Below are 21,506 nucleotides of genomic sequence, written 5' to 3'. Positions count from 1 at the left end.
GACATCATAACATCACGCTATGATCACATCATAACATCACGCTATGACATCATAACATCACGCTATGATGACATCATAACATCACGCTATGATGACTTCTTAACATCACGCTATGATGACATAACATCACACTATGATCACATCATAACATCACGCTATGATGACATCATAACATCACGCTATGATGACATCATAACATCACGCTATGATCACATCATAACATCACGCTATGATCACATCATAACATCACACTATGACATCATAACATCACGCTATGATGACATAACATCACGCTATGATGACATCATAACATCACGCTATGATGACATCATAATATCACGCTATGATCACATCATAACATCACGCTATGATGACATCATAACATCACGCTATGATCACATCATAACATCACGCTATGATGACATCATAACATCACGCTATGATGACATCATAACATCACGCTATGATGACATCATAACATCACACTATGATGACATCATAACATCACCCTATGATGACATCATAACATCACGCTATGATGACTTCTTAACATCACGCTATGATGACATAACATCACACTATGATCACATCATAACATCACGCTATGATCACATCATAACATCACGCTATGATGACATCATAACATCACGCTATGATCACATCATAACATCACGCTATGATCACATCATAACATCACGCTATGATGACATCATAACATCACGCTATGATGACATCATAACATCACGCTATGATGACATCATAACATCACGCTATGATGACATCATAACATCACGCTATGATCACATCATAACATCACGCTATGATCACATCATAACATCACGCTATGATGACTTCATAACATCACGCTATGATGTCATCATAACATCACGCTATGATGACATCATAACATCACGCTATGATGACATCATAACATCACGCTATGATCACATCATAACATCACGCTATGATGACTTCATAACATCACGCTATGATGACATCATAACATCACGCTATGATGACATCATAACATCACGCTATGATCACATCATAACATCACGCTATGATGACTTCATAACATCACGCTATGATGTCATCATAACATCACGCTATGATGACATCATAACATCACGCTATGATGACATCATAACATCACGCTATGATGACATCATAACATCACGCTATGATGACATCATAACATCACGCTATGATGACATCATAACATCACGCTATGATGACATCATAACATCACGCTATGATGACATCATAACATCACGCTATGATGACATCATAACATCACGCTATGATGACATCATAACATCACGCTATGATTACATCATAACATCACGCTATGATGACATCATAACATCACGCTATGATGACATCATAACATCACGCTATGATCACATCATAACATCACGCTATGATGACATCATAACATCACGCTATGATGACTTCATAACATCACGCTATGATGTCATCATAACATCACGCTATGATCACATCATAACATCACGCTATGATGACATCATAACATCACGCTATGATGACATCATAACATCACGCTATGATCACATCATAACATCACGCTATGATGACATCATAACATCACGCTATGATCACATCATAACATCACGCTATGATGACATCATAACATCACACTATGATGACATCATAACATCACGCTATGATCACATCGTAACATCACGCTATGATGACATCAAAACATCACGCTATGATGACATAACATCACGCTATGATGACATCATAACATCACGCTATGACATCATAACATCACGCTATGATGACATCATAACATCACGCTATGATGACATAACATCACACTATGATCACATCATAACATCACACTATGATGACATCATAACATCACGCTATGATGACATCATAACATCACGCTATGATCACATCATAACATCACGCTATGATCACATCATAACATCACACTATGACATCATAACATCACGCTATGATGACATAACATCACGCTATGATGACATCATAACATCATGCTATGATGACATCATAACATCACGCTATGATCACATCATAACATCACGCTATGATGACATCATAACATCACGCTATGATTACATCATAACATCACGCTATGATGACAGCTATATGACAGCAAAGTTGAGGCCAAATATAAAAAGTAGTATACGACAGCAAAGTTGAGGCCAAATATAAAAAGTAGTATACGACAGCAAAGTTGAGGCCAAATATAAAAAGTAGTATACGACAGCAAAGTTGAGGCCAAATATAAAAAGTAGTATACAACAGCAAAGTTGAGGCCAAATATAAAAAGTAGTATACAACAGCAAAGTTGAGGCCAAATATAAAAAGTAGTATATGACAGCAAAGTTGAGGCCAAATATAAAAAGTAGTATACAACAGCAAAGTTGAGGCCAAATATAAAAAGTAGTATACAACAGCAAAGTTGAGGCCAAATATAAAAAGTAGTATACAACAGCAAAGTTGAGGCCAAATATAAAAAGTAGTATACAACAGCAAAGTTGAGGCCAAATATAAAAAGTAGTATACAACAGCAAAGTTGAAGCCAAATATAAAAAGTAGTATACAACAGCAAAGTTGAGGCCAAATATAAAAAGTAGTATACGACAGCAAAGTTGAGGCCAAATATAAAAAGTAGTATACAACAGCAAAGTTGAGGCCAAATATAAAAAGTAGTATACAACAGCAAAGTTGAGGCCAAATATAAAAAGTAGTATACAACAGCAAAGTTGAAGCCAAATATAAAAAGTAGTATACAACAGCAAAGTTGAGGCCAAATATAAAAAGTAGTATACGACAGCAAAGTTGAGGCCAAATATAAAAAGTAGTATACAACAGCAAAGTTGAGGCCAAATATAAAAAGTAGTATACGACAGCAAAGTTGAGGCCAAATATAAAAAGTAGTATACGACAGCAAAGTTGAGGCCAAATATAAAAAGTAGTATACAACAGCAAAGTTGAGGCCAAATATAAAAAGTAGTATACGACAGCAAAGTTGAGGCCAAATATAAAAAGTAGTATATGACAGCAAAGTTGAGGCCAAATATAAAAAGTAGTATACGACAGCAAAGTTGAGGCCAAATATAAAAAGTAGTATACGACAGCAAAGTTGAGGCCAAATATAAAAAGTAGTATACAACAGCAAAGTTGAGGCCAAATATAAAAAGTAGTATACGACAGCAAAGTTGAGGCCAAATATAAAAAGTAGTATATGACAGCAAAGTTGAGGCCAAATATAAAAAGTAGTATACGACAGCAAAGTTGAGGCCAAATATAAAAAGTAGTATACGACAGCAAAGTTGAGGCCAAATATAAAAAGTAGTATATGACAGCAAAGTTGAGGCCAAATATAAAAAGTAGTATACAACAGCAAAGTTGAGGCCAAATATAAAAAGTAGTATATGACAGCAAAGTTGAGGCCAAATATAAAAAGTAGTATACAACAGCAAAGTTGAGGCCAAATATAAAAAGTAGTATACGACAGCAAAGTTGAGGCCAAATATAAAAAGTAGTATACAACAGCAAAGTTGAGGCCAAATATAAAAAGTAGTATACAACAGCAAAGTTGAGGCCAAATATAAAAAGTAGTATACGACAGCAAAGTTGAGGCCAAATATAAAAAGTAGTATATGACAGCAAAGTTGAGGCCAAATATAAAAAGTAGTATACGACAGCAAACAAGAAGTGACAAACACAGAAGACAGACTCTGCTTTATTCTCTCATATTTTACACACTGCAAGCTTCTACTATTTCCCCACACTTTGAGCCCTGCGGCTGATGTATAGATTTTTCTTTGTTAACGGCTAAATGATGTAGTAATAATAATAATAATAATATATTGTATTAGTAAAAGCACTTTAAATTGAGCAAACAACCTCAAAGTGCGACAGTGCATTTAACAACAACACCTACAACCACAAATAGCTGCCCCCAACAACTCAAATAAATAGTAAAACAATAAAAACTACAACAGCCTAATAGCTACAACTAGCACACATATCACTCTCTCACTCTCTCTCTCTCTCCCTCTCCCTCCCTCCCTCTCACATAATCCCACAGCCACTCTGAGGTGATGGCTTGCACATATTCAGTCTGTGTTGTGAATGCTTATCGACCAGGTCAGCAATTATAGCTTTTAGTTGCACCTTTTAAAAGACTTTTAGTCGCGCTGAGATCACATGTCCTGCCTGAAGCATGCAGCTCTAAAGTCAGCCTCCTCTCACTCATGTTTCCATTGATTCACAACCAGCTGGCCTTTTCTACATGGGTGTGTTTGGGTAAACTGGGACTTGTCACATGACTAGGTGGTCTGCGTCATAAATATATATATATATATATAGCCATGGAAAACGACTTCCGGACGGCTTCGAAGCAATTCTGGACCACCATCCGCCGCCTCAGGAAGGGGAAGCAGTGCACTATCAACACCGTGTATGGCGAGGATGGTGTTCTGCTGACCTCGACTGCGGATGTTGTGGATCGGTGGAGGGAATACTTCGAAGACCTCCTCAATCCCACCAACACGTCTTCCTCTGAGGAAGCAGTGCCTGGGGAGTCTGTGGTGGGCTCTCCTATTTCTGGGGCTGAGGTTGCTGAGGTAGTTAAAAAGCTCCTCGGTGGCAAGGCCCCAGGGGTAGATGAGATCCGCCCGGAGTTCCTTAAGGCTCTGGATGCTGTGGGGCTGTCTTGGTTGACAAGACTCTGCAGCATCGCGTGGACATCGGGGGCGGTACCTCTGGATTGGCAGACCGGGGTGGTGGTTCCTCTCTTTAAGAAAGGGAACCGGAGGGTGTGTTCTAACTATCGTGGGATCACACTCCTCAGCCTTCTTGGTAAGGTCTATTCAGGTGTACTGGAGAGGAGGCTACGCCGGAGAGTCGAACCTCGGATTCAGGAGGAACAGTGTGGTTTTCGTCCTGGTCGTGGAACTGTGGACCAGCTCTATACTCTCGGCAGGGTCCTTGAGGGTGCATGGGAGTTTGCCCAACCAGTCTACATGTGTTTTGTAGACTTGGAGAAGGCATTCGACCGTGTCCCTCGGGAAGTCCTGTGGGGAGTGCTCAGAGAGTATGGGGTATCAGACTGTCTGATTGTGGCAGTCCGCTCCCTGTATGATCAGTGCCAGAGCTTGGTCCGCATTGCCGGCAGTAAGTCTGACACGTTTCCACTGACGGTTGGACTCCGCCAAGGCTGCCCTTTGTCACCGATTCTGTTCATAACTTTTATGGACAGAATTTCTAGGCGCAGTCAAGGCATTGAGGGGATCTGGTTTGGTGACTGCAGGATTAGGTCTCTGCTTTTTGTAGATGATGTGGTCCTGATGGCTTCATCTGGCCAGGATCTTCAGCTCTCACTGGATCGGTTCGCAGCCGAGTGTGAAGCGACTGGGATGAGAATCAGCACCTCCAAGTCCGAGTCCATGGTTCTCGCCCAGAAAAGGGTGGAGTGCCATCTCCGGGTTGGGGAGGAGATTTTGCCCCAAGTGGAGGAGTTCAAGTACCTCGGAGTCTTGTTCACGAGTGAGGGAAGAGTGGATCGTGAGATCGACAGGCGGATCGGTGCGGCGTCTTCAGTAATGCGGACGCTGTATCGATCCGTTGTGGTGAAGAAGGAGCTGAGCCGGAAGGCAAAGCTCTCAATTTACCGGTCGATCTACGTTCCCATCCTCACCTATGGTCATGAGCTTTGGGTTATGACCGAAAGGACAAGATCACGGGTACAAGCGGCCGAAATGAGTTTCCTCCGCCGGGTGGCGGGGCTCTCCCTTAGAGATAGGGTGAGAAGCTCTGCCATCCGGGAGGAGCTCAAAGTAAAGCCGCTGCTCCTCCACATGGAGAGGAGCCAGATGAGGTGGTTCGGGCATCTGGTCAGGATGCCACCTGAACGCCTCCCTAGGGAGGTGTTTAGGGCACGTCCGACCGGTAGGAGGCCACGGGGAAGACCCAGGACACGTTGGGAAGACTATGTCTCCCGGCTGGCCTGGGAACGCCTCAGGGTCCCCCGGGAGGAGCTGGACGAAGTGGCTGGGGAGAGGGAAGTCTGGGCTTCCCTGCTTAGGCTGCTGCCCCCGCGACCCGACCTCGGATAAGCGGAAGAAGATGGATGGATGGATATATATATATATATATTGCATTGTTGTTGTTGTTGATGTCTGCTGTGTTCTCTGTGTGCTTAGTGGACTTAGTGGCGCTGAGCAACTTGGTGGAAGTGTTTCGGGAGCAAGATCTCAGTCAAGGCGAGCGCGTGATGGACGTGGTGGAGGTCATCCACGGGCTGACGGCGCTTTACGAGAGGCTGGAGGAGGAGAGGACCGTCTTGGTCAACGTGCCGCTCTGCGTGGACATGTGTCTCAACTGGCTGCTCAACGTCTACGACAGGTGAGACACCTGCAGCCATCGCCTTACTTATTACCAGAGGTGGGTAGTAACGAGCTACATTTACTCCGTTACATCTACTTGAGTAACTTTTGGGATAAATTGTACTTCTAAGAGTAGTTTTAAAGCAACGTACTTTTACTTTTACTTGAGTATATTTATAGAGAAGAAACGCTACTTTTACCCCGCTACTTTTATCTACATTCAGCTCGCTACTCGCTACTAATTTTTATCGATCTGTTAATGCACGCTTTGTTTGTTTTGGTCTGTCAGACAGACCTTCATAGTGCCTGCGTTTCAACAAATACAGTCACTGGTGACGTTCACTCCGTTCCACCAATCAGATGCAGTCACTGGTGACGTTGGACCAATCAAACAGAGCCAGGCGGTCACATGACCTGACTTAAACAAGTTGAAAAACGTATTGGGGTGTTACCATTTAGTGGTCAATTGTACGGAATATGTACTGTACTGTGCAATCTACTAATAAAAGTTCCAATCAATCAATCAAAAGTGTGAAGGAAAAAAGACCCTTTTTTATTTCAACCGTTCATCCCGTCAAAAGCCTAAAGACTGACTGCACAGTTCCTGTCTTCACAATAAAAGTGCCGCTCCATCGCGCCTGCGCTTTCAAAATAAGAGTCTCCGAAAGCCAGCGCAAACAAGCTAGCAAGCGACGGAGTTTGCCGCCAATGTATTTCTTGTAAAGTGTATAAAAACGAATACGGAAGCTGGACAAATAAGAAGCCAAAAACCAACCACTTTCATGTGGTATTAGACAGAAAGGAGGAACTTTTTTTCTCCTCCATTTGAAAACGTGGACGTTATCATCACTACTGTCTGATTACAATCAATGCAAGTCATCAGAATCAGGTAATACACCAACTTATATTCTTGTTTTCATGAAAGAAAGGAATCTATATGTGTTAAACATGCATGTATATTCATTAAAACACCTTTAACATGTAAACAAAAACGGCAAAATAAATAAATATAAATTATATACTGTATATATCAATGTATGTATATATATATATGTGTATATATATATATATGTGTGTATATATATATATATATATATATATATATGTGTGTGTGTGTGTATATATATATATATTAGAGATGCGCGGTTTGCGGGCACAACCGCGGAGTCCGCGGATTATCCGCGGATCGGGCGGATGAAATAAAAAAAAATTTGATTTTATCCGCGGGTCGGGTCGGGTCGGGTCGGGTCAGGCGGTTGAAATGAAAAATAATTAGATTTTAAATGGATTCAGGCGGGTGGCAGTTAAACCAATTGGGAAATATATATACATAGTTAAATGTTGTTACCCACATACGAAAAACGAGCAGGCACCTGCTGCATATGCCACAACAGAAGAAAAAAAGAAAAAAGAGATGGACACTTTTACGGAGCGGAGAAGGGACGCCTCGCCGGGGTCCGGGACCGAGGCCCCTTCCCCCGAGAGGGCCCCACCGGGAGCCGTAGCTGAGGCGATCCGCGAGAAGGGCCCGACGCACGTCCAGGGTCACCACCGCGCCCACCGCACCGACACCCCGCCTCGTCCGCCTTCGCCGCGGCCGGCGTCACGCGCAGCAGGTAAGCAGCTTACCTGCCCGCCACCCCCATTGCCGGGGGCGCGTAACAGGGGTCACTCCGCGCGCAGTGCGCTCACGAAAGGGGTGGGGCTCACCCTGGTTGATATAGACAGCAGGACGGTGGCCATGGAAGTTGGAACCCGCTAAGGAGTGTGTAACAACCCACCTGCCGAATCAACTAGCCCTGAAAATGGATGGCGCTGGAGCGTCGGGCTCATAAGCGGCCGTCGCCGGCAGCAAGACGCGCTTGGAGGTGCGCTCAGCGCGGCTCCCATATGATTGCCCACTGGTGTGCGTCTGGGTCGTGACAGCGTGGCACGCGAATGTCTGTGCTGCATTGGATCAGTCTCCTTTCTTTAACAGGCAAAAGCTTTATAACCTCACTAATGCCTTGCATCGTCTATATTAGATATATAACAACGGGCGGGTGCGGTTCTGATCAAATGTTAGATCGGGTGGATTGCGGATGGTTGACGACTTTCTGATGCAGTTGCGGATGAAATAATTGCCTATCCGCGCATCTCTAATATATATATATATATATATATATATGTGTGTGTGTGTGTATATGTATATATATATATATATATATATATATATATATATATATATATATATATATATATATATATATATATATATATATATATATATATGTGTGTGTGTGTGTGTGTGTGTATATGTTACTCATCAGTTACTCAGTACTTGAGTAGCTTTTTCACAACATACTTTTTACTTTTACTCAAGTAAATATTTGGGTGACTACTCCTTACTTTTACTTGAGTAATAAATCTCTAAAGTAACAGTACTCTTATTTGAGTACAATTTCTGGCTACTCTACCCACCTCTGCTTCTTACTGACGTATAATCCAACTTTATATATATATATATATATTGGGATCGGGGGTTAAATCACCAAAAATTATTCTTGGGTGCGGCAACCGCTGCTGCTCACTGCTCCCCTCACCTCCCAGGGGGTGATTAAGGGTGAAGGGTCAAATGCAGAGAATAATTTCGCCACACCTAGTGTGTGTGTGTGTGTGTGTGACAATCATTGCTACTTTAACTTTTTAATATATATATATACATACCTGTGTGTGTGTGTGTGTGTTAATTTGCTTTAATTACATGTTTTAAACTTGATGGTTTTTAAAACAGCTCAACAGAAAAAGGATGTAAACACATTTTTAAAGAGGATAAAAAAAATACTTGCAGTATTGCAGTGCAATTAAATGTATTCTATGAATGGGACATTAAACCTGAGAGTTTTTATTTTATATTAAAAGTCATTTCTCCCCCATTTTTTTAAATTATGATTTACTCCGATAATTATAAGTTTTTAAATGTAAACATTTCAGATATTTTCTTTAAATTTGAAAAAAATCCCCAAACGTTTTTATTTGTTAATTTTTTGTTATAATTTATTGCAAACGTTAGGAGTTCCCTTTTTAAATATGTTAACATTCCAATATGTTAACATATATGGTGTCAATTAATGTAAGACGTGGATGACGAGGTAGTTAATGTAAGACGTGGATGACGAGGTAGTTAATGTAAGACGTGGATGATAGGTAGTTAATGTAAGACGTGGATGACGAGGTAGTTAATGTAAGACGTGGATGACGAGGTAGTTAATGTAAGACGTGGATGACGAGGTAGTTAATGTAAGACGTGGATGACGAGGTAGTTAATGTAAGACGTGGATGACGAGGTAGTTAATGTAAGACGTGGATGACGAGGTAGTTAATGTAAGACGTGGATGACGAGGTAGTTAATGAAGCTTTTAAGGAGGTGCAGCGGCTCCCACAAAGAAAAACTGTATGTGTTACTCATCAGGACTTCTGCCATGTGAGTCCAAAAGCACTTTTTGTGTATAATGAGTGAGAGATTGAGTGTTTGTGCACAGGCGTCTTTAAGATGCCACAACACGACTAAATCTCCAAAGCGCACTGGATCAATCCTGCCTTCTGAGACAGAAGTGGAAACAAATCCTCTTTCACGCCAACGTTCAACCTACATATTGTCTCTCCTTCTTCTCGCTGCCTCGCAGAGCAACAGAAGCGAGGGTTAAACCCCCGAGTGACTTCTTTCTTAAGTACTCGCCACTAATGAGACAATCACAGACTTTGCCCGCTGCATAAATTCCACAGTAATTGCTTTTGCTTTTGCTTTTGTGAGTCTGTGTGTGCACTTGTAACGCTGCCAGGGAGGTTAGACTTTATTTACACTCCTTCTTTTAATCATTACTCTAGCTTAAGTGGGGGCTTGTGATGGCTAAATGGCTTAGTGAGCGTGTGGCACACTCGCTTGCTGTACTGACACTGTGTTGATTTCATCCTGCTGACTTGGTGCGCTGGCACATTTGCAGGTAAATAGTGAAAAGGAAAGTGTCGTTATCTGCAGGGGGGAATCAGTGCTGAAGGTTCGATTCCTTGCTGTAGCATAAGTCAATCCACTCAACGTTCCCCAGCACGTAGATGCTCCGACAAGACACGAGGTTATATTTTCCAGACTATAGGCCGCTACTTTTTTCCCAAGCTTTGAACCCTGCGGCTAATCCAATGGACGTTTCTTCGCTAACGGCTAAATGATGGAATGGATGAAGCAAAGAAATCAAGCAATGATCCACTTTAAGAAACTGTTGGAACTCCAAGTGTTGACAAAGTACAAAGAAGAAGAATCCTGAGCCTTATTAAAAAAAGGAGAATCTGTTATTCCTTTCATAAAAGATGAATAAAGACATCAATGACTTCTGTTTTGTTTGATCAGCCGTTTTACTGCCGTGTTAAATTAAATTAAATTAATTATATTTTTTATTAAAATTTTATTATATTTATAATAAATTAAATTTAAATTTAAATTAAATTAAAGTATGCAAATAAACATTTACCATCAATTCTGGACTATAAGCTGTTACTTTTCCCTACACTTTGAACCCTGCTGCTTAAAATGTGTGGATTGTTCTTCGCTGACGGCCACTCGTGATGTGAATAGTTTCAAAAATGAAGCAAACACACTGAATAAATGTGTTATTGTTTGTGCTATGGCGCTATCTTTTTGGACAAGCTTGTTCACTGCAGGTGCTGAATTACCCTTCTGTTTAGACTGAGCTATGAACCGGAAGTACAATTGCCGCTCAGTCTTTTAGCCACCCATAGCGTTTCTACTCGAATGGATCCTTCATTCATCACTCCAAGCAACGTTTATAAGTTTTACAATACAACTAAAACAATTCGTACTTACTAAAGCGACCCACGTGTGATGCCTGTAGGAGTGTTTTCACGCATGTTTGTACATGCTATCTTAATGTAATGACGCTAGCGTCGTTAGCATTAGCCAATCTGCTAAGACGTTTACGAGTGTCTGTGTTAGTATTTCTAACTTACATTCTTTTTGTATTGTTTCACTAGCTTGCCCAGCTAGTGGCTCCATGACCATGACTGACGTTTTGTTTGATCAGCCGTTTTACTGCCGTGTTACAGACAGCGTTTGGAAACAATTAAGATATGTAAATAAACTTTTACACAATCTTTCCGTGTAAATAACTCATTTCACAACTTATATATCTGCGACTTATAGTCCAGAGCGGCTAATATATGGAAACATATGTTTTTTTTCTACAACGCAGTGAATGTGTCTTATATGCGGGTGCGCTCTGAAGCCCGGGAAATACGGTACAAAATCTTTCCATCCAAATATCTGCGGCTAATATATGGAAAATTATTTTTTTTCCTTTTAAAATTTAGCTGGTGCGGCTTATAGTCTGGAAAATACGCTACTGCAAGCCTGTGTGTGTTACAAGATGGTGTGCACAGGACGTGGGTGTGTCACATGGCTGCTGGTGTGTGTTACAAGATGGTGTGCACAGGGTGTGGGTGTGTCACATAGCTGCTGGTGTGTGTTGTAAGATGGTGTGCACAGGGTGTGGGTGTGCCACATGGCTGCTGGTGTGTGTTGTAAGATGGTGTGCACAGGGCGTGGGTGTGCAGCTTCAGTGTGAGAAAGGAGATGACAGCCAGTTGCCTCCTTAGGCTGTGGATCCACCCCAGCTTCTACTTTAAGACTTGGAAGCTCAGTGTTCAGCTCAGCTCTTCTTTGACTTCTCCTCCGAGTTTAATCATCTCCACTCAGTAAAGCCTTCACTCCCAGAAAAAAAAAAAACCCCACCTGACTTTTCCCTCCGCGTGCCAGCAGCATTTGAGGAAGACTCAGCTCAGGATGCGTGATTGAATTCTACACGCCTTGCAAGCCATCATCTTCTTTTCCCTCCTCGTATGCTAATCTGATAAGATTATGTCTTCCTCAAATTGTTGCCCATTAAAATGCTGACTTGTTTCCCAGGGAGCGCTGGCAAGCTCGCTGGGAAACTGCAGCGAAGAGATCAATGTTAGCTTCTCCAAAATGACATCGCACTTCTGAGACGCATGCCAACAAGATCGGGAGAATAATATTTAGAGTCTTTCTTGTTATATATTACAGGAGGGAGTTGACGGCACAGACACAAGGGGGCGGTATAGCTCTATGTATTTTTATTATATATATATATAGACTAGAGATGCGCGGATAGGCAATTATTTCATCCGCAACCGCATCAGAAAGTCGTCAACCATCCGCCATCCACCCGATGTAACATTTAATCAGAACCGCATCCACCCGCACCCGCCCGTTGTTATATATCTAATATAGACGATGCAAGGCATTAGTGAGGTTATAAAGCTTTTGCCTGTTAAAGAAAGGAGACTGATCCAATGCAGCACAGACATTCGCGTGCCACGCTGTCACGGCCCAGACGCACACCAGTGCGCAATCATATGGGAGCCGCGCTGAGCGCACCTCCAAGCGCGTCTCGCTGCCGGCGACGGCCGGGTATGGGCCCGACGCTCCAGCGCCATCCATTTTCAGGGCTAGTTGATTCAACAGGTGGGTTGTTACACACTCCTTAGCGGGTTCCGACTTCCATGGCCACCGTCCTGCTGTCTATATCAACCAGGGTGAGCCCCACCCCTTTCGTGAGCGCACTGCGCGCGGAGTGACCCCTGTTACGCGCCCCCGGCAACAGGGGTGGCGGGCAGGTAAGCTGCGCGGGCGGAGCGGACGGAGTGACCCCTGTTACGAGCCCCCGGCCACGGGGGTGGCGGGCAGGTAAGCTGCTTACCTGCTGCGCGTGACGCCGGCCGCGGCTAAGGCGGACGAGGCGGGGTGTCGGTGCGGTGGGCGCGGTGGTGACCCTGGACGTGCGTCGGGCCCTTCTCGCGGATCGCCTCAGCTACGGCTCCCGGTGGGGCCCTCTCGGGGGAAGGGACCTCGGTCCCGGACCCCGGCGAGGCGTCCCTTCTCCGCTCCGTAAAAGTGTCCATCTCTTCTTCTTTTTTTTCTTCTGTTGTGGCATATGCTGCAGGTGCCTGCTCGTTTTTCGTATGTGGGTAACAACATTTAACTATGTATATATATTTCCCAATTGGTTTAACTGCCACCCGCCTGAATCTATTTAAAATCTTTTTTTTTTTTTATTTCAACCGCCCGACCCGACCCGCGGATAAAATCTAATTTTTTTTAATTTCATCCGCCCGATCCGCGGATAATCCGCGGACTCCGCGGTTGTGCCCGCAAACCGCGCATCTCTAATATAGACAATGTATATAATAATCAAACAATACTAATATAAACTAAGGAAATGGAGTGTGACTAGATCCAAGGTGTGTGTGTGATTAGCTGTAGTGTTTCACCAAATGTGTTGGGCGAGAGGAGGAACAAGGCATGAAGGTGGTCCGTGGGGCAGGCAGATGGTCAGGGCGAAGGGCGAGGCGTAGGAGGTCCGTGTCCAAGCGGGGGTCGAGGCAGTCCAAAGTCCAGGGAGAGTTGAGGCTCAAAGATGGAGGACACGGGAAGCAAACGTAACAGGATTAAGTTCCGGATAGGATCCTTGGGTCCACTGGTCTTTATACCGCTCGCCCTCGTCAGTCCCAGGTGTGCAGATTGCTGATCGCCCACAGCCTTGCCAGCATGTGGGCGTGACGCGGCCAGCGCGAGCAGGGGCGTGTCTCATCACGCTGCCAACGGAGGTGCTGGCAGACCCAGCTGTCAGAGAAAAACGGGTTCGAGCCCGCGCCGTGACATTTCTCCCGCTTATGGCCACTTGTTGCTAGGCAGAATATGTGGAATACATTGGTTAGGGATGCAATGTGTTATCAATTCTGACTGTACGATGATACGGTTGACGGCACGAGTCCAGACGGAACTGGCTGTGTTTCCATATAATCTACAAAGAGTCAGTGGTCTGATAGCGACTATTAGTTGCCATCTGGTGGCCTGAATAAGTAGCTCAAGTCAGTGGCCTTTATTTGTACATCAAGCGTGCACATCATTTACTTATATGACCCAATCCCAGCAACCCTCCCTAGCCATGGTGTAGAAAAAAAACATTCAACCAGCTCAAAAATTCAACAAAGATGGTCACACATAACACAACTTGCTCTTGGAACTTTGTGGATGTTATTAAAAAAGATATCCTATCAGCGTAAAAACTACACCCGTTTTAAATCCATTACAAGGGATGATGTGGAAAAATGCAAAACGCTCTCCACACATTTTAGCTGCTTGATATTTCTGATGGACGAGTCAACTAGTCGTTGACTAATCGACTATCAAAATGATCGTTAGTAGCATCCCTAATGTGTAGTGTGTTACTTTAGAAAAGAGACGTATTGTCTCGTGTTGTCTTATTTGTATTTGACTTTATTCAATGTTTGGCTAGAATTTTATAAAACAAAACTGGTTTTATTTGAAGTAATATCGACGTTTATCACAGCTGTTTATCTATTTTATGGAGGTAAAGTATAGATTTTGAATTGAGAATCGATTCTGAATCAATTTCCATCCATCCATCCATCTTCTTCCGCTTATCCGAGGTCGGGTCGCGGGGGCAGCAGCCTAAGCAGGAAAGCCCAGACTTCCCTCTCCCCAGCCACTTCGTCCAGCTCTTCCTGTGGGTCCCCGAGGCGTTCCCAGGCCAGCCGGGAGACATAGTCTTCCCAACGTGTCCTGGGTCTTCCCCGCGGCCTCCTACCGGTCGGACGTGCCCTAAACACCTCCCTAGGGAGGCGTTCGGGTGGCATCCTGACCAAATGCCCGAACCACCTCATCTGGCTCCTCTCGATGTGGAGGAGCAGCGGCTTTACTTTGAGCTCCCCCCGGATGGCAGAGCTTCTCACCCTATCTCTAAGGGAGAGCCCCGCCACCCGGCGGAGGAAACTCATTTCGGCCGCTTGTACCCGTGATCTTGTCCTTTCGGTCATAACCCAAAGCTCATGACCATAGGTGAGGATGGGAACGTAGATCGACCGGTAAATTGAGAGCTTTGCCTTCCGGCTCAGCTCCTTCTTCACCACAACGGATCGATACAGCGTCCGCATTACTGAAGACGCCGAAGACCTCCATGAATAATAAAAAAACAAGGACCCAGATTTCCCTCGCCCGGACGCGGGTCACCGGGGCCCCCCTCTGGAGCCAGGCCCGGAGGTGGGGCACGATGGCGAGCGCCTGGTGGCCGGGCCTGTCCCCATGGCACAGCCCAAAGAGGCAACGTGGGTCCCCCCTCCAATGGGCTCACCACCCATAGCAGGGGTCATAGAGGTCGGGTGCGATGTGAGCTGGGCGGCAGCCGAAGGCAGGGCACTTGGCGGTCCGATCCTCGGCTACAGAAGCTAGCTCTTGGGACGTGGAACGTCACCTCTGAATCAATTTGTTACTGCCAATAATCGAATCGAATGGTGTGGTGCCCAAAGATTCACGGCCCTATGAAGGATCGTATTCATATGCTCAGTCCATAGGACGATGGCCAGCAATGTTCTTGTCTTCCTGTGGTGTGGTCTTAGCAGCTATGGCTCACTTTAGGTGGAGACACCAGTTCATGTGGTGGAGCCATGTTGTCACTGGAAGAAGCATTCATCAAGATCTGTTGCCTTCCTCTCAGGGAATAAAAGTCACTGGTCACTCCCGACTTCTTTTGGATGACATGTATGTTGAGTAAAAAGGACCACTGAGACAGAATAGTACTTGGCCAAGTTTTACTAAAGCCTTAGGAGACCAGGCCTTACAACGCAACTATAGCATCAGCAAGCCAGGTCCAAACTCAAACAAAAAGAGTCAGTTTATGTAGAGTAAAAACAGCCCCTCCCACCCAGAAAGAAATGCAGCTGCTTCTTCAAAACAGATAAGGAACTGGCCAAAACAGCTCTGTGAGCCGACAAAACAAAGAGTTGACTAGCGGACATAAGATAAAAGCAAAGAAGTCACAAGAAGACACACTACATGGGACAATACTAGCTGATTTAAACATCATTCTCACACTAGGCAGAAACCAGGTCCTCTGGAGCTTGACGCCTATGACCTTAGCAAAGTGGGCCACAGGATTCTGCTGCCTCACGTAGCAGCGAGGAAATGATTCCAAACACTGAACCGTGACACAGTCAGAGTTCTGTGAGGCATAAACCCAAGAACAATTCCCCGCAGTGCCTTTAGTAATACAATTTCACACCACGGCACTGACCTGTGCTGTTCTCACATGACCCGTGTAACACTCGTCTTCCACTAGGCCTAATGCCATGCATCCTTCCTGGCTTGAAACTTCTCTCCTCTCTCCTCTCACTAGTGCTCGCAACGGCAAGATGCGCGTGCTGAGCTTGAAGATGGGTCTGGTGAGCTTGTGTGACGCCGACGTCCAGGACAAGTACAAGTGTAAGTGATGACTGTCATGGAGGCAAGACTCTGTGATGACTGTCATGAAGGCAAGACTCTGTGATGACTGTCATGAAGGCAAGACTCTGTGATTACTGTCATTAAGGCAAGACTCTGTGATGGAGGCAAGACTCTGTGATGACTGTCATGGAGGCAAGACTCTGTGATGACTGTCATGAAGGCAAGACTCTGTGATGGAGGCAAGACTCTGTGATGACTGTCATGAAGGCAAGACTCTGTGATGGAGGCAAGACTCTGTGATGACTGTCATGGAGGCAAGACTCTGTGATGACTGTCATGGAGGCAAGACTCTGTGATGACTGTCATGAAGGCAAGACTCTGTGATGGAGGCAAGACTCTGTGATGACTGTCATGAAGGCAAGACTCTGTGATGGAGGCAAGACTCTGTGATGACTGTCATGAAGGCAAGACTCTGTGATGACTGTCATGAAGGCAAGACTGTGATGGAGGCAAGACTCTGTGATGACTGTCATGAAGGCAAGACTCTGTGATGGAGGCAAGACTCTGTGATGGAGGCAAGACTCTGTGATGACTGTCATGGAGGCAAGACTCTGTGATGACTGTCATGAAGGCAAGACTCTGTGATGGAGGCAAGACTCTGTGATGACTGTCATGAAGGCAAGACTCTGTGATGGAGGCAAGACTCTGTGATGACTGTCATGGAGGCAAGACTCTGTGATGACTGTCATGGAGGCAAGACTCTGTGATGACTGTCATGAAGGCAAGACTCTGTGATGGAGGCAAGACTCTGTGATGACTGTCATGAAGGCAAGACTCTGTGATGGAGGCAAGACTCTGTGATGACTGTCATGAAGGCAAGACTCTGTGATGACTGTCATGAAGGCAAGACTCTGTGATGGAGGCAAGACTCTGTGATGACTGTCATGAAGGCAAGACTCTGTGATGGAGGCAAGACTCTGTGATGACTGTCATGGAGGCAAGACTCTGTGATGACTGTCATGGAGGCAAGACTCTGTGATGACTGTCATGAAGGCAAGACTCTGTGATGGAGGCAAGACTGTGATGACTGTCATGAAGGCAAGACTCTGTGGTGGAGGCAAGACTCTGTGATGACTGTAATGAAGGCAAGACTCTGTGATGACTGTCATGAAGGCAAGACTCTGTGATGGAGGCAAGACTCTGTGATGACTGTCATGAAGGCAAGACTCTGTGATGGAGGCAAGACTGTGATGACTGTCATGGAGGCAAGACTCTGTGATGACTGTCATGGAGGCAAGACTCTGTGATGACTGTCATGAAGGCAAGACTCTGTGATGGAGGCAAGACTGTGATGACTGTCATGAAGGCAAGACTCTGTGGTGGAGGCAAGACTGTGATGACTGTAATGAAGGCAAGACTCTGTGATGACTGTCATGAAGGCAAGACTCTGTGATGGAGGCAAGACTCTGTGATGACTGTCATGAAGGCAAGACTCTGTGATGGAGGCAAGACTCTGTGATGACTGTCATGGAGGCAAGACTCTGTGATGACTGTCATGGAGGCAAGACTCTGTGATGACTGTCATGAAGGCAAGACTCTGTGATGACTGACATGGAGGCAAGACTCTGTGATGACTGTCATGGAAGCAAGACTCTGTGATGACTGTCATGGAGGCAAGACTCTGTGATGACTGTCATGGAGGCAAGACTCTGTGATGACTGACATGGAGGCAAGACTCTGTGATGACTGTCATGGAGGCAAGACTCTGTGATGACTGACATGGAGGCAAGACTCTGTAATGATTGTCATGGAGGCAAGACTCTGTGATGACTGACATGGAGGCAAGACTCTGTGATGACTGTCATGGAGGCAAGACTCTGTGATGACTGACATGGAGGCAAGACTCTGTGATGACTGTCATGGAAGCAAGACTCTGTGATGACTGTCATGGAGGCAAGACTCTGTGATGACTGTCATGGAGGCAAGACTCTGTGATGACTGTCATGGAGGCAAGACTCTGTGATGACTGACATGGAGGCAAGACTCTGTGATGACTGTCATGGAGGCAAGACTCTGTGATGACTGTCATGGAGGCAAGACTCTGTGATGACTGTCATGGAGGCAAGACTCTGTGATGACTGACATGGAGGCAAGACTCTGTGATGACTGTCATGGGGGCAAGACTCTGTGATGACTGTCATGGAGGCAAGACTCTGTGATGACTGTCATGGAGGCAAGACTCTGTGATGACTGTCATGGAGACAAAGACTCTGTGATGACTGTCATGGAGGCAAGACTCTGTGATGACTGTCATGGAGGCAAGACTCTGTGATGACTGTCATGGAGGCAAGACTCTGTGATGACTGTCATGGAGGCAAGACTCTGCAGGCTTTAGAAGGACCGAGTCCGTTGCTGCGCAGCCTGCCTGACATGTCCTCCATCATTCCAGTGTGAGACTTAAACCTGCCTGACATGTCCTCCATCATTCCAGTGTGAGACTTAAACCTGCCTGACATGTCCTCCATCATTCCAGTGTGAGACTTAAACCTGCCTGACATGTCCTCCGTCATTCCAGTGTGAGACTTAAACCTGCCTGACATGTCCTCCATCATTCCAGTGTAAGACTTAAACCTGCCTGACATGTCCTCCATCATTCCAGTGTAAGACTTAAACCTGCCTGACATGTCCTCCATCATTCCAGTGTAAGACTTAAGCCACACACTCTTCTGTTGGCAAGTGGCTGCTTCCATAAAACTAAAGTGTCTTTCATTTTCATTTACTTTATATGCATTCATTTTTTTTAATTTTAGCAATTTTAAGTGTGGAACAGAGTCCAAATGTTCTTGTGTTTAGTACCAATAAGAGTGATGGATATAATAATAATAGATTTGATTTGTTTGACAACTAGCGAGCCTTGCGAACATCTCATCCATGATTGTGTGAGCGTTAACGGTTACACTTCCGATACAATACCGATATCAGCAGGAATCATATGTACTTGTAATATTTACTAGTCTTAGTCTTAGATCGGTCACATCTAGTCTTGGACTTAGATCGGTCACATCTTGTCTTAGACTACGATCGGTCACATCAAGTCTTAGACTTAGATTGGTCACATCTAGTCTTAGACTTAGATCAGTCACATCTGGTCTTAGACTTAGATTGGTCACATCGAGTCTTAGACTTAGATGGGTCACATCTAGTCTTGGACTTAGTTTAGTCACATCTAGTCTTAGATTTAGATTGGTCACATCTAGTCTTAGACTTGGATTGGTCACATCTATTCTTAGACTTATATTGGTCACATCTAGTCTTAGACTTAGATCGGTCACATCTATTCTTAGACTTAGATCGGTCACATCTGGTCTTAAACTTAGATCGGTCACATCTAGTCTTGGACTTAGATCGGTCACATCTTGTCTTAGACTACGATCGGTCACATCAAGTCTTAGACTTAGATTGGTCACATCTAGTCTTAGACTTAGATCAGTCACATCTGGTCTTAGACTTAGATTGGTCACATCGAGTCTTAGACTTAGATGGGTCACATCTAGTCTTGGACTTAGTTTAGTCACATCTAGTCTTAGATTTAGATTGGTCACATCTATTCTTAGACTTAGATTGGTCACATCTAGTCTTAGACTTAGATCGGTCACATCTAGTCTTAGACTTATATTGGTCACATCTAGTCTTAGACTTAGATCGGTCACATCTAGTCTTAGACTTCGATCGGTCACATCTTGTCTTAGACTTAGATTGGTCACATCTAGTCTTAGACTTAGATCGGTCACATCTATTCTTAGACTTAGATTGGTCACATCTAGTCTTAGACTTGGATCGGTCACATCTATTCTTAGACTTATATTGGTCACATCTAGTCTTAGACTTAGATTGGTCACATCTAGTCTTAGACTTCGATCGGTCACATCTTGTCTTAGACTTAGATTGGTCACATCAAGTCTTAGACTTAGATCGGTCACATCTAGTCTTAGACTTCGATCGGTCACATCTAGTCTTAGACTTAGATGGGCCACATCTAGTCTTAGACTTAGTTTAGTCACATCTAGTCTTAGATTTATATTGGTCACATCTATTCTTAGACTTAGATTGGTCACATCTAGTCTTAGACTTGGATCGGTCACATCTATTCTTAGACTTATATTGGTCACATCTAGTCTTAGACTTAGATCGGTCACATCTAGTCTTAGACTTCGATTGGTCACATCTTGTCTTAGACTTAGATTGGTCACATCGAGTCTTAGACTTAGATCGGTCACATCTATTCTTAGACTTAGATCGGTCACATCTGGTCTTAGACTTAGATCGGTCACATCTAGTCTTGGACTTAGATCGGTCACATCTAGTCTTAGACTTAGATTGGTCACATCAAGTATTAGACTTAGATTGGTCACATCTAGTCTTAGACTTAGATCAGTCACATCTGGTCTTAGACTTAGATTGGTCACATCAAGTCTTAGACTTAGATCGGTCACATCTAGTCTTAGACTTAGATCGGTCACATCTAGTCTTAGACTTAGATTGGTCACATCAAGTATTAGACTTAGATTGGTCACATCTAGTCTTAGACTTAGATTGGTTAGATCTGGTCCAAACGGTTGGTGCCAAAACCCTAACTATGTATACTCCAGAAGACTTAGATGAATGGAGGATGGTAGAAAGAAAGACTTGGATGAATGGAGGATGGTAGAAAGAAAGACTTGGATGAATGGAGGATGGTAGAAAGAAAGACATAGATGAATGGAGGATGGTAGAAAGAAAGACTTGGATGAATGGAGGATGTAGAA

General features: G+C 44.2%; 1 protein-coding gene across 1 annotated transcript in view; it reads left to right on the top strand.

The window, feature by feature from the left end:
* drp2 (dystrophin related protein 2) overlaps positions 1–21,506 on the top strand; it is a 411,043-nt gene that overhangs the window by 321,844 nt on the left and 67,693 nt on the right. The window contains exons 13-14 of the mRNA XM_061930041.2: positions 6,207–6,408; positions 16,655–16,740. Of these exons, the coding sequence (XP_061786025.2) occupies positions 6,207–6,408; positions 16,655–16,740 (288 nt within the window). The remainder of the gene's footprint in view (positions 1–6,206; positions 6,409–16,654; positions 16,741–21,506) is intronic.

Source organism: Nerophis lumbriciformis, linkage group LG36 (assembly GCF_033978685.3).
Source record: "Nerophis lumbriciformis linkage group LG36, RoL_Nlum_v2.1, whole genome shotgun sequence".
NCBI classification, from domain to species: domain Eukaryota; kingdom Metazoa; phylum Chordata; class Actinopteri; order Syngnathiformes; family Syngnathidae; genus Nerophis; species Nerophis lumbriciformis.
This window is presented reverse-complemented; position numbering and strand designations above follow the sequence as displayed.